Source organism: Quercus lobata, chromosome 6 (genome assembly GCF_001633185.2).
Source record: "Quercus lobata isolate SW786 chromosome 6, ValleyOak3.0 Primary Assembly, whole genome shotgun sequence".
Classification (NCBI taxonomy): domain Eukaryota; kingdom Viridiplantae; phylum Streptophyta; class Magnoliopsida; order Fagales; family Fagaceae; genus Quercus; species Quercus lobata.
In genome coordinates this window covers 51,379,431-51,392,423 of record NC_044909.1, presented here as the reverse complement: position 1 = coordinate 51,392,423, position 12,993 = coordinate 51,379,431, and the positions used below count along the sequence as shown (strand labels likewise).

Sequence of the window (12,993 nt, the reverse complement as noted above, 5' to 3'; positions counted from 1 at the left end):
AACATAAACAATTATTTTTTTAAGCCAACAACTTGGTTACTTGTGATGAACATGAACCGGGAAGACTTGAGATGGGATAGAGCCTAGAGGATTCTACCAGATTAGATGAGATCAAACGGACTACAACAATTAATCAATCAATGCACCGTAAATGGTGGTGGGTGGGGCCATTTGTGCAAACCAAAAACAAATAGCAAACGCACCTTTACACGTCGCACCCCCCATGCAATCATTATCCGCTTCTTGTTTTGAATATTTCTCTCTTGCGCTTTCTCGAAACTCGAAACCCACCCATTTTCTCAAATTCAATCCTCACCTAGAGAGACGGTCTGAGAGAGCTAAAACTTTGAAGCTTTGAGAATTGAGACCATGGCCTTCGCTCACTATATGCTAGCCGTTCCAGTAGAGTCCTCAAACCACCCCAAAATCTCTGTGCTGAACTCATCTTTTTCTCACTCTCACTCCCTCTGTTTTGCTTCTTCTTCGCACCGATCCAAATCTCCTTACCTTTCCATCCTCCCCACCTTTCGTAAAATCGGACATAAAGGTAATTTCCTCATCTCTCATTTCTGCTGCCTGTAGTTTACTCTCCTCAATTTTTTGCCCATTTTTTACGTGCTACAAAATTATTAGGACTGATAATCAGAATTGAGCTTAAATTCAAATGCCTTATGGCCAAAATTATTATTATTAATTGTCTAATGGAGTATATTATAGTATAAATTATAAAATTTAATGTATGTATTCGTTGTTCATTTATAGTTATAGAAAGCACAGACACTTTATTTAGGGTGCTTCATACTAGTGTCATATCAACGAATTGTTTGACGAAATTCGCTTTTGCGAGTAGAAAAACATCAGGACTGGTCAGCCTTGATTTGAATTTTCCGGATACATTATGGTTAAATATTTTGTTTAAAATCAAATGAAATTTGGATATTGTAGTCCCAAAAATGATGCCACTATTTTTCTCTATCTGTTAAAGGCTTTCTAGCATTCACAAACATTAGAATTTAGATTAGACAGTGAGCACCTGCAAAACTTGCCATTCTGTGAACACTTTGAATGAGTTTCACATCATCATAAAATGAAACCCAATGTTACATCGTTGCTTGCGACTTTCTGCTTTTGTATTGTTATTAGAAACAGTATATAAATGAAGAATTCCGTGCTTGTGTAATCTTGTTGCTCCTTACAGAAATTGCAGTCAGTTTTATCATGTTAATTGCTGCTGACACAATGTTTAACTGTTATCAGCTAAGAGTAAGCCGCAAGAATCTGAGGTCAATTTAGCTGCTGATGCCTTTACTAATTTCAAGCATCTTCTTCTGCCAATCACTGATCGGAAACCCTATCTCTCCGAGGGTACAAGACAGGTGAAATGGTTGTGTTTAAATTTATGATAATTTGAGCAGGGCAGGCTCGATGTAATTTTAGGGCTAAGACAACAACTTTAAGTGAGGTCTTTTCTTATATTTAAATAGCAATAAATAAAATTTATCTATTTTTTTCGTATTATAAAAGTTTTTATTTAAAATTCTCTTCTCGCTTTTTGAGAAGTAAAATTACTAATTACGTTTTTTTATATTATATTTTGTTTATTGCTAGTAACAAATTTATCAAGATTCTTAGTTGTGTTAGAAAGATAATGTTTTGGATGTGAATGCATTATCAGAAACCGATCAATTGATGAATTGATATATTTGCTCTGTGGCTGGGAAAGTAGATTCATTTTTGTCCTGTGTATATGGTGCAAATTATAGGGTGACAAGGAGGAAATTATGTTAGAGCCATCAAATTAAGGGCAAAAGCATGGTTGGTGGATAGAAAATTAAATAAGGTGTTGGTCAATGATAGCTGCCTAGGGAAATTCTATCAGCCTCTTGTTGAGTTTATGAACCTGGGTATTTCTGGTTATTATCCTATGAAACTCAGTTCCTAAACCTTTTAAGTGCTTTAACCTCCAGGTGGATCAGCCTGGTTATTTTTAATTGGTGCAATCAAAGTGGAATAAACATATTTCAGGTGTGCCTATGTTTAGAGTGTGCAAGAAGTTGACGCTTCTTAAGATGGACTTGAAGTGCTTCATTAGATAAGTTGAGAATAATGTCAGTAAGGTCTAGAAGGTTAAGAAGGATCTCGATGCAGTTCAAAGAGATTTACTCTCATGCAGGTCAAATTGAGTACATTCAAAAGGGAAAGGAGAAATTCCATTATTATGTGTCTTTAGGGAAGCCTGAGGAAGCTTTGTTGAGACAAAAATCTAGGGTGTGTTGGATCAATTTAGGTGATCAGAATAGTTCTTATTTTAACAAATAATTGAAAGTGAGGACAACAAGGAATCAAATGAAATGGTTCTATGATAGTGAGGGGATCAAGTTGGAAGAAATGGATCAGATTAAGAATCTAGTTTTGGGGTTTTATCAGAAGCTGCTGGCCATTCTGATAAGTCTCTTGCTGATGGCTTGGTAGGGAAGTTGTCTTCAAATTCTTGAAGTGCAAATGCTGTTATTGCAACAGGAAGTTACAAATGATGAGATTAAGGATGTGCTTTTTTTTTTTTAAATAAAGATAAAGTTCTTGGTCCAGATGGCTATAAATTGGTTTGATGTAGCTTATTTTAATTAAAAAAGAAGCTGGCCAAATGTACATTTGTACCTAGAAAAATTGGGTTTTAAAAAGCTGTACATAATCAAATAAGCTTTAACATTGACTAACACTTTGTTCAAATGTGTTTTCAAGATATTGACTAACATGAAGGGTTGCTCAAGTGGCTTTGTCAGCTTTTGTCAAACAAGCTTCATCCCAGCATGAAGATTGCTGACATGGTTTTCCTTGCTTAGGAGCTTGTGAAGAAATATCATAGGGATAACAAGCCAGCTAGGGGCACTATCAAGGTGGACATCATGAAGGCTTAATAATTCTTTAGATGGGAATTCATGCTTGGTGTGCTGGTTGAAATTGGTTGTCCTCCTAAGTTTGTGGCCTAGGATAGAGCTTGCAAGACCTCTCCTAAGTTTGTGACCTAGGTTACAGTTTGGTGCTATGGCAAGTGCCTTCCACCAAAAGCAGTTCATGAGTTAAAGTTCAGGGAATCAGCCTCTCCAATAAATTGGGGGTAAAATTTCATACTATGACGTCTCTTAGGCCCTGCAAAAGTGGTGGTTTTGTGCACTAGGTACGACCTTTTATGAATAGTGAATTAGTGGGTTACTTTGACAGCAAGAAGGGGTTAAGGCAATGGGACTCCACTTCTCCCTCTCTCTTTGTTATTGTGATGGAATCTTTTTTCTATTATTGATGCAAAGACCCATTGAGAGTTTTACCCTAAACATGCGCTAAGCTCTAGCATTCTCGTTAATGTTTTGTAGACAATTTTTGATCTTTTTGGCAGGCCTAAGGAATGCAGGATCTATTGCTTGAGGTTCTTGATGAATTTAAGATCTTGTCAGACCTTGTAGCAAATGATAGTAAGAGTGAAGATTTTATTCTCTAGGGTGGAGTACGATTGTATAAGCTCAAGCAGCAAATTATTGATATATTTAAGTTCAAGGAATAGAGTCCGCCTATAAATATTTGGAGTTCCTTTGGTTTCAGGTAAATTGTCTATATTGGGTTGTAAGCCAGCAGTGGAAAGCAAATTACTAGTAGGATAAATTCTTGGTGCACCAAGCAGTTCACCTTTGCTGGGATGCTCCAATTGATTAAACATGTGCTATACACCATTCAAGTTTATTTGGCCAATCTATTCATCCTACCTAAACACTGTTAAGCTTGTAGAACAGAAGCTTAATTCCTATTTGTGGAATGGTCCTGCTACTGGCAGTGCATGGGCTAAAGTAGAGGGCCGGGGGGAAAGGGGGGGGGGGTTGTGTGGACAAAGTATGAAGGAGGTTTGGGTTTGTTTAAAATCCATGATTGGAATAAATCTCTTCACTAATGTTGGTCAAAGTGTATTTCCTTTGAGGTATATCTTGTGGGAGGCTTCTGTTCCTTGTGAGAGCTTATGGGGATGGAAGAAAATTCTCCTTATGAGAGGATTGAAGCTAATTGTGGGGAATGGGGAGAGCATTTTTGCTTGGCATGAAGATGAGCCACTTGTGCAACAATATGGGAATAGTTATAGAATTGTGTATGATTCTAATAAAGGTTGTTTTGGTGTAAAAATGTCATGCATGCTATTTGTCCTCTTTTTGTATTTTATGGAGAATCCCTACCACTATTTTTTATTCTTGTTATTTGCATAGCAGTTGGGTGCTTTCTTTTAGGAGTATATTTTTTTTCTCTGGGTGTAAATGTTTTAATTAATTGCATTGTCTAATGGAAAACAACAACAACAACAAATTTATCATTTTTTGAGATTCACCTAATTTTTCTGTTCTCTCTCTCTCTCTCTCTCTCTCTCTCTCTCTCTCTCTCTCTCTTTTTATGTTTTTCATATCCACAATCATATGTTCAACTAAACATTTATAATTAAAAATATTTACAAATAAAAGAAGCGCTATCTAAAACATAAAATTACAGAGGGGCTATAATTGGAAAGGTAATTGTTTCTTGGTACAGATAAAAAAGGGAAATTCCCTCCCTTTAATTGCCAGAGCAATGAACCTATTTAAAGTGGCTTGTATTGTACTAGAACAGCCCATGTATGAACAAGGATTAAGTTTACTGGGCCTTTATCCTTTTTTTAGGTTCATTATGGTTTTTATTAGTTGGAATTTCCATGACTAGAATAAAAATGAATTTTAAAACTTAGGATAACAGAAGTTGATATTTCAAAGTCAAAATTAGCAAAAAAAAGGTATATGGATGTCTTCCTTTGTTTTATATAACAATCTCAAACAGTTTGTTTGAGATTGTTATATAAATATAATATTTTACTTTAGGACAAAAGTTATCGGGTCCTCTCTTCCACTTGAGGATCTTTATAGGCAATTGCCGAAGTGCCTAAATGGAAGAGCCAACCCTGAATTGGAGCTTTGAAGATTTGAAATAAATACTTCTATTGAAACAAACTGCATAATCTTTTACTGGACTCATTAAAAGATTTGCTCATGATTATTTTGTTGCAATGTAGGGAGTCATCTGTATTGCATTATCTGCTTTTAATATTGATACAAAGTCTTCTAGGTTGCTTCTGTGCTAAAGCATTGAATGTACCAGTTATGAACCTTTCCTTTTTTGTGAATTTTCCAGTCCTTTTGAATGTTGACCCACGCAAGACTGTGTCATTGTTAGCATATGGGGATATTATACTAGTGATCAAGTTGGTATGATAAATGCAACCAGCAGTGCCTTTCTGCTCTTTTTTTTTTTTGGTGGCAATGAAATTGGAAGTGTGTTGGCAAGGACTCAAATCCTACACAATTCTACTTGAAATGGAAATTTTTGAGAGAAGGCCCAGATTTTTCTGATATTGGAACTATAGAATTCTGCTGGCTGTATTGCTAACCACCATGCACAATTTCTTTCATTAAAAATTTAAAACCTATGCTTTTCTTTGCTCTTGGCTCACTATTAGTTCAAATCTGTTCATAGGCTGTAGCAACTACTGCTGCTTTGGCAAAGAAGTATGGAGCTGACATCACAGTTGTTGGTATGTCAAGTGACCTCTTTTTGTACTGTTTTTCATATTTTAGGTGTCATAAACTAAGCTGTAGGAGAATCTTTTCTCTCTTTTCTACAGAGTCTTTTTAATGCGAGATTACAAGGAATGTAGAACTTTATGTTCTTTGCAGTTATTGATGAAAGGCAGAAAGAATCATTGCCAGAGCATGAGACCCAACTTTCTAGTATCCGCTGGCATCTGTCTGAAGGTTTGTATATATTTTCAACATTTTATGTCAGTCTTGGACGGTTTCATTTTGATTTTACGATATTCTCAATGGAGAAGTGGGAACTCTTTCAAATGTATTTACGAAGTGAATGTACACACATGCATACAAAGTTGCCTCTTAAGTATTTTGTGGCTGGAATTTCTTATAGCAATGGTCGATTTTTACTACTATCTAGTATTTAGATTAAATGTATAGGTGTGTTAACTAGATCAAAACATGCATAAATCAGAACAACTGCATTGAAGGAAACATTAAGCAGCCTATCATAGCTTAGAAAGGGAACCTGTGAATTCAAAGATGGGTGCTAAAATTATTGAAAGTGAAAATGGGGCTGTAGGTAGGGTCATCTTCTTGTGTTCTTTTCCATCTCTTTTTCTGCTTTCTCATTTACTGGGCGTATTAGAATTGGGCCATTTTTCCATTGCTTATTGACCAATTTAAATTTTTAGAAGTCAGCTTAATAGAGCATGTGATTCTTCATTTTTCTTTATTTTGCTGATATTATGCTTTTAGATAATTCAATTAATTATTCATTTATATTTTCCGACTAGCTGATTATTTTTAACACCCATCATAAAATTGATAGGTGGGTTCGAGGAATTTAAGTTGCTAGAGCGACTGGGGGAAGGGAACAAGTCGACAGCCATCATTGGTGAGGTTGCTGACGATCTGAATCTGGATTTAGTAGTTATTAGCATGGAAGCCATTCATTCCAAGCATGTAGACGCAAACCTGCTGGCTGAGTTCATTCCCTGCCCCGTCATACTTTTGCCTCTGTAAAATGTAGTGTTTCAAACCCTAGCAATTGCTGAAGCTTGCGTCACAACTCACAAACGTCAATTTTCTTCTGACATGGATTCTTTTGAATATCCAACTTGTTTAAATTTTTCCATTTAACTGTCTTGGATCTTTTGCAAATAGTCTCTCTTTTTCTACAAGCGCATGGTTGTGGTTGTGATTGGTGTAGGGATACTATGACAGTTCCAAGTGAAATGAATACATTGCTGCCTCATGAAACTAGGATAACCAATTTGAAATCCTGAAAATAGGCAGGATGATGTTGTAAGGTCAATTCTAATTGCTTAGTTCAGGAATAACAATTGTCTTTTCCACCATTTACGCCTACCCCTGTGGCTGAGCCGGCAATACACGTGGGCAGGGGAGGGGGGTGGGGTTGAATCCTCCAACCCCTAGAGGTAAAGAGTGGTGAGTGTATTACGTTTTACTATGGTTGAGTGATAGTTCATTAAGGTTGTCAGTCTCCTTGTACGTAACTCATCTAGGGCAACCAAATTGCCAGGGATTTGGCTCAAGTCTCTGTAGTGCTTTTAAAGTCTTAGTCAATAAAAATTATGATTTCTCGGAAAATTTGTGATGAAGTTCTTACATATATGAACTTTGTCTGGTTTGAAAATTTTGCCAAGGAGTATGGCCTCTGCATTTATTTATTTGGCTCAACTTACAGGAATTTCACTGAGTTGAGTTAGTTTGTTAAATCAACCTATGCCCTGGACTCGTGTCTTTAGATGTACATGTAGCTGCTTTTAGCTCTGCAATATCTGCTTTGCCACTTGTGGTGCCAATATTGAATTACAAGACAACGACGCAGGTTCGTCATAACTCTCTTTAAAAGCACGCATAACTTGGTCCTAGTAGGGCCTGGTTTTACTCTACCCTTGCACAACTGCACTGCCCCTCGTTATGCTGTTGTGGGTAAGTCTATATGTGGATTCTCTGGGTGGCTAAAGAAATTTAAGGAGGACTGATGTCAATTTTTATTCAGTTGGATAACCGAATTCACAACAACTTGATGACTTGTGTCAATTGTGATTGGTGAACCATCACTTTCACATGGACGTATTACTTTTTCTCCAACATTCACAGTTGCACATGTTAGGGTTGTGACAAAGTTGTATTCACATACTTTCTTATTTTTATTGGGATGGTTGCTCACTTGCTCTACACTCTTCTTGTTGGATGCCTAGAAATGGATGTATTTATGGCATGCATCTATTACCCACGTGTATGTAATAAGACAGGATAAAATGTTGTACAAAAGGATTTTCAGCACAAGATTAATTTTGAACACTAAGAGCTTAGAGAGGTTCGCACCATGAAGTTTGATGGGAGTCAATTTGCTTAGCTTGGTCGATTTCAATTTTTATAGGCCTTTTGTTAACCAAAAGCTCAAAGAGATTAGTTTGATAGGGAGAGATTGGTGTTGAGGCTTACATGTTTTTGTGCTTCGTTCATAGAAGTTGAAATGGATTGTTTCTATGATGAAGACTGGAGTGGGCAATGGATTTTTTTAATGATTTTACAAGACAAATCTACCTCTTTTTTACAGTGGATCTAGACATTCAAAATGCATGCCTTTGCCTAGAATTGTGGGGCTTTTTTCTTTTTCTTTTTTTTTTTTTTTTTTTTTTTTTTTTTTTTTTTCTACAATGTAAGCTTTGTTATTGAGTTTAGTAATCAATGGAAGAAAAGTGACTTCTAGTTTTGGTTACAAAGGGAAAAGTTTGATGGGAGTCAATTTGCTTAGCTTGGTCGATTTCAATTTTTATAGGCCTTTTGTTAACCAAAAGCTCAAAGAGATTAGTTTGATTGGGAGAGATTGGCGTTGAGGCATACATGATTTTGTGCTTCGTTCATAGAAGTTGAAATGGATTGTTTCTATGATGAGACTGGAGTGGGCAATGGATTTTTTTAATGATTTTACAAGACAAATCTACCTCTTTTTTACAGTGGTTCTAGACATTCAAAATGCATGCCTTCCCCAAGAATTGTGGGGCTTTTTTTTTTTTCTACAAAAGTAAGCTTTGTTATTGAGTTTAGTAATCAATGGAAGAAAAGTGACTTCTAGTTTTGGTTACAAAGGGAAAAGTTCTTTTGTCCCTTAAATTTGATTGGTGTTATGACAAATCAAATGTTAAGTTGACTTTGGAAGTAATGAAGATAATTGGAAGCATTTCATGTCTATAGATGACAACTCACATGGATAATAAATTTTTTTTTTTTTTTTATACAAGATAGAAATCTTGCTCTCATCTAATTTAAGTGTATATATGTGTAAAATTCTCTCTTGGAGAATTGAAATACTCCCTTTGACCTGTTTTTGAAGTTGGACCCATTATGAGCTTGGATCATGAGTTGGATCACAACTCTGGTGAGTTTGCAACCCTTATTTTCTCATTTATAGGTGGTCATCCATTTTGTAACCTCCGTTATTCATGCCAAGTGAACCTCTGTTATTCATGCCAAATTTGATTCACTTGGCGTTGATGTATAGCTTTTTGGAAAAGAAAAAATAGTCATCAATTATGGTTAAATTGCGGATTGAATGAAAATTCTTGTAAAAAATTGATAATATAATTTAAGTTTTTTTAATTATATTTCAAATTTAGTAGTATACTTATGCATTTTAGAATAACATGATTAACATCATAAGATGTTATAAAACTCAACTAGTCGAATATTTAATATATTTAGTATATTTTTCCCAATTATTGCCTATGTTTCCATGCAAAGTAATATGTAATGATGGAGAAGATGTTCATTTTATTTATCCATTCACTTACTTGGCAAAAAAAATTTATTTATTGTCTAACATAATTCAAATAATAAAATGATTTATTTTTGTTTATTTAAAATCTAATATACTTACATATTATTTCACATTAAGATCTAAATATCTAATCATCTAAATTCCAGAAAAATCTTGTAGGGGTGAAAGACCCAAGATCATACAATGGGCCTTGGGTCCCATATGGAAAATTCGACCACGTCCAAGGAGAAGGCGTGGGTGCCAAAAGGGCTCCCGACCCAATTCTTGTAGGCCTGAAGATGTTTAAAAGGCGGTTCAAAGAGAAATGTTTCCTCGGACGTACCAAATATGGCTCAAACATGCACTCTGCCTGCTAAAATGATCCACCCTAACGAGCATTAGTAACAAGGATGAGTCCCACAAGCCCGTAAGAAGGAAGAAAGCGTAGGATGCCAAGGGTGAGGCTGCAGCTACCACATTAAATGCATTACAGCTACTTTTCTGGCCGCATTAATGTGGAGAGGACTTATGAATAGTGTTTCCTTGGCTACCACAACTCACAGAAAGATGGGGGGGATGTCCGATGAGACAGACACTCAAGTGAAAGTCCAGATGATCAACAAGTATAAGGCCCTAATAACTTCAAGAGGGCTATATAAAAGAGGGGAGTCTCTATGAAGAAGGGGACGGAGAAAAAGGGAACTTTGAACAGAAGAATAGTGTTAGAACCATAGCCTTTGAACAGAGACCGATATACATCCTCCACGTCTCCTCGAACTGAATATCTAATGGACATGAAAGGGATTTTCTTACTTTCAATTGTTGCATGGCCCAATTTTAGTTAGTATACACTTCGTTAAAGCCTAGTTCTGTAGCCCACTCTCTATAAATTCATTGTTTCGGGCTCTCTAGGTCAGAACCCCATACCTGTTGGGCCTGAGCTCTGAATTGTGACCCTACAATTGGCGCCGTCTGTGAGGAGAACTTATGCCTCAGCAAGTGAGATCGTTAAAGATGGAAGGATCAGGTCTGCGCCAAATGGGACATGCAGACTCCCAACAGCAGGACAACTTTTTGAACCTCGAATGAGAAAGAGATCAAGACAAGCGACGAGAAGGTAGCGTAAATACCTCCCACATGAGCAGAAGTCGCTCGAAAAGGAAAGGTCGCGCATCCCAAAAGCAGGACGATAATAGGGCTCTACAGCAAGAAATCGACGACTTGAAGAAGAAGTTACGCCAAGCGCAGCGAAGGCGTCCTTCCCCCAGTCCGGACACCAGCGATGAGGAGGACAATGAGTACAGGCGAAGATCGAGAATCCCGCCAAGTGAAACCTTCTCCTATAAGGAAGAGCAACCTCACAAACGTGGCCACAAAAGCCCACCTTACAAGGGCCTAGTAAACGACGCCATGAGTAAGGCCTTGGATCGCATCTCTCAGTCACCCTTCATGCGTAGGATAGAGGGGGCTGAGCTTCCTCGGCAGTTCCGCCAACCACATATATAATGGTCGGACGGACCCCATAGAATATGTAAACCAGTTTAACCAGAGGATGGCCGTCCATTCCAAGGACGAGGCGTTGATGTGCAAAGTGTTTCCGTCCAGTTTGGGACCATGGCGATAAGATGGTTTGACAGCTTCAAGCCAAACTCCATAAATTCTTTTAAGCAGCTAATACAGGCTTTCGGTTCTCGCTTCATAACGAGCAGCAGGGTTCCTCGGCCTTTAGACTCCCTCCTGTCGTTGTCCATGCGAGAAGGAGAGACCCTGAAGGCCTACTCAGATAGATATTGGGAAATGTATAATGAGATAGAGGGAAATTACAATGATGTCGCCATCAGCATATTCAAGAGAGGTCTGCCGACAGAGTACGGTTTAAGAAAGTCCTTAACTGGGAAATCGGTCACCAGCATGCGCCAACTCATGGACCGAATCAACAAGTACAAGAGAGTCGAAGAGGACCAACAGACTGGAAAGGGCAAAGCGAAGGTTGTCCCTCAGGAGAGGAAGGACTTTAGGTCGGACCGCTTTAACAACAATAACCGGCCGAGAAGGGATTACTCGGAGCAGTCTGGATCCATCAGAGCACAGGCAGTCCATGCTGTGTTCCGAGAACCATTACATAAGATCCTAGAGAAAGTAAAGAACGAACCGTTGTTTCAATGGCCAAGTAGGATGGCAGGCGACCCTGCAAAAGGTAACCAGAACCTATATTGCAAATATCACCAAGAACCGGGCCACACCACCTATGACTGCAGGAATCTGAAAAACCACTTGGACCGGCTGGTCCGAGAGGGAAAGTTGAGACACCTCTTACATCATCCTGTTGGACGGCAGGAGCAGACGAGCGTCGAGGCAAGGCAAAGCACATTGAGACCACCCATTGGCACGATAAATGTCATTCTCACCGCTCCAGGAAGAACCGGTTCCCGTCCTTTCAGAGTGATGTCAGTGGCCCGACTCCCCATTAAAGCTGACAACCGGGAGTCTAAGAGGGCTAAAGGGATGGCCTCACCCATACTCGGATTCTCGGATGAGGATAAAGATGGAACCATCCAGCCCCAAAACGATGCTCTAGTCGTCACACTCAGGATTGGGGAATATGACGTGAAGAGGGTGCTAGTCGATCAGGGCAGTGCTGTGGAGGTAATGTACCCCAACTTGTATAAGGGGCTGAAGCTGCGACCAGAAGACCTGACAGCATATGACTCCCCTTTGGCGAGTTTCAAAGGGAAAACGAACACTTCAAAAAGCCAGATTAGGCTGCCTGTACAGACAGGCTCGAACATAGTAGAGGTGGACTTCATAGTGGTGGACGCATACTCACCCTACACCACCACTGTAGCCAGACCGTGGCTTCATACCCTAAGAGCTGTATCATCAACCTTACACCAAAAGGTGAAGTACCTGTCGGAGGGTCGGGTCAAAGAAGTGATAGGGGACCAAGTCGTGGCCTGGCAATGCATGGTGTTCGCCATCTCGCAACGACCGAGTACTGAGCCCTCTACCTCTGTCGAGAATGGCTTATAGCAATTAACAACCTTGGCCCTGGCCTCGGGTAGTGGGGGACCCGACGAGGAGGCGAGTTGTGAGGATTTGGAAAAAATTCTTGTGGGCTTCGATCTGGAAAGATTTTTTCAGGTCGGCTCGGAACTGCCGCCCCAAGAGAAGGAAAAGCTTATTGCTTTTCTTAGAAAAAATGTGGACGTGTTTGCATGGGACGCCTACAAGGCTCCGGGGGTCGATCCGAATTTCATCTGCCACCATCTTAACGTTAGTCCGACCGTGATACCTAAGAAACAACCTCCTCGGCAACCGTCGAAAGAGCATGCGGATGTGATGAGTGAGGAAGTGATGAAATTAAAGAAAGCAGGGGCTATCAAAGAAGTTTTTTATCCCGAGTGGTTGGCCAATACAGTTGTGGTAAAGAAGAAGAGTAGAAAGTGGCAAGTCTGTGTGGACTTCACGGACCTGAATAAGGCATGCCCGAAAGATCCTTTCCCTATGCCTCGGATAGATCGATTGGTGGATTCGATCGTGGGACACCCTCGAATGAGTTTCTTAGACGCCTTTCAAGGATACCATCAAATACCCCTGACTGTCGACGAC

The 12,993-nt window shown here is 38.9% G+C and overlaps 2 protein-coding genes across 2 annotated transcripts; both read left to right on the top strand.

Moving 5' to 3' along the window:
* The first annotated feature begins 207 nt into the window (after window positions 1-207).
* On the top strand, window positions 208-6,849 carry LOC115995173. Its single transcript, XM_031119630.1, has 5 exons — window positions 208-547; window positions 1,258-1,376; window positions 5,539-5,596; window positions 5,739-5,816; window positions 6,424-6,849. The coding sequence occupies exons 1-5, from the start codon at window positions 370-372 to the stop codon at window positions 6,615-6,617; spliced, it is 627 nt and encodes a 208-aa protein (XP_030975490.1). The 5' UTR covers window positions 208-369; the 3' UTR covers window positions 6,618-6,849.
* A 4,149-nt stretch (window positions 6,850-10,998) lies between these two features.
* LOC115950458 lies at window positions 10,999-12,414 on the top strand. Its single transcript, XM_031067651.1, has one exon. It carries the CDS (start codon window positions 10,999-11,001, stop codon window positions 12,412-12,414), a length of 1,416 nt encoding a protein of 471 aa, XP_030923511.1.
* Window positions 12,415-12,993: the final 579 nt, after the last annotated feature.

What these genes read in the sequence shown, in the direction of transcription:
- LOC115950458 (XM_031067651.1), top strand. Translation starts at nt 10,999, where the DNA reads ATGGCGATAAGATGGTTTGACAGCTTCAAGCCAAACTCCATAAATTCT.
- LOC115995173 (XM_031119630.1), top strand. Translation starts at nt 370, where the DNA reads ATGGCCTTCGCTCACTATATGCTAGCCGTTCCAGTAGAGTCCTCAAAC. An exon ending in TCTCCGAGGGTACAAGACAG is followed by an intron (nt 1,377 to 5,538) that starts GTGAAATGGTTG and finishes ATCTGTTCATAG; the next exon opens with GCTGTAGCAACTACTGCTGC. An exon ending in CCGCTGGCATCTGTCTGAAG is followed by an intron (nt 5,817 to 6,423) that starts GTTTGTATATAT and finishes TAAAATTGATAG; the next exon opens with GTGGGTTCGAGGAATTTAAG.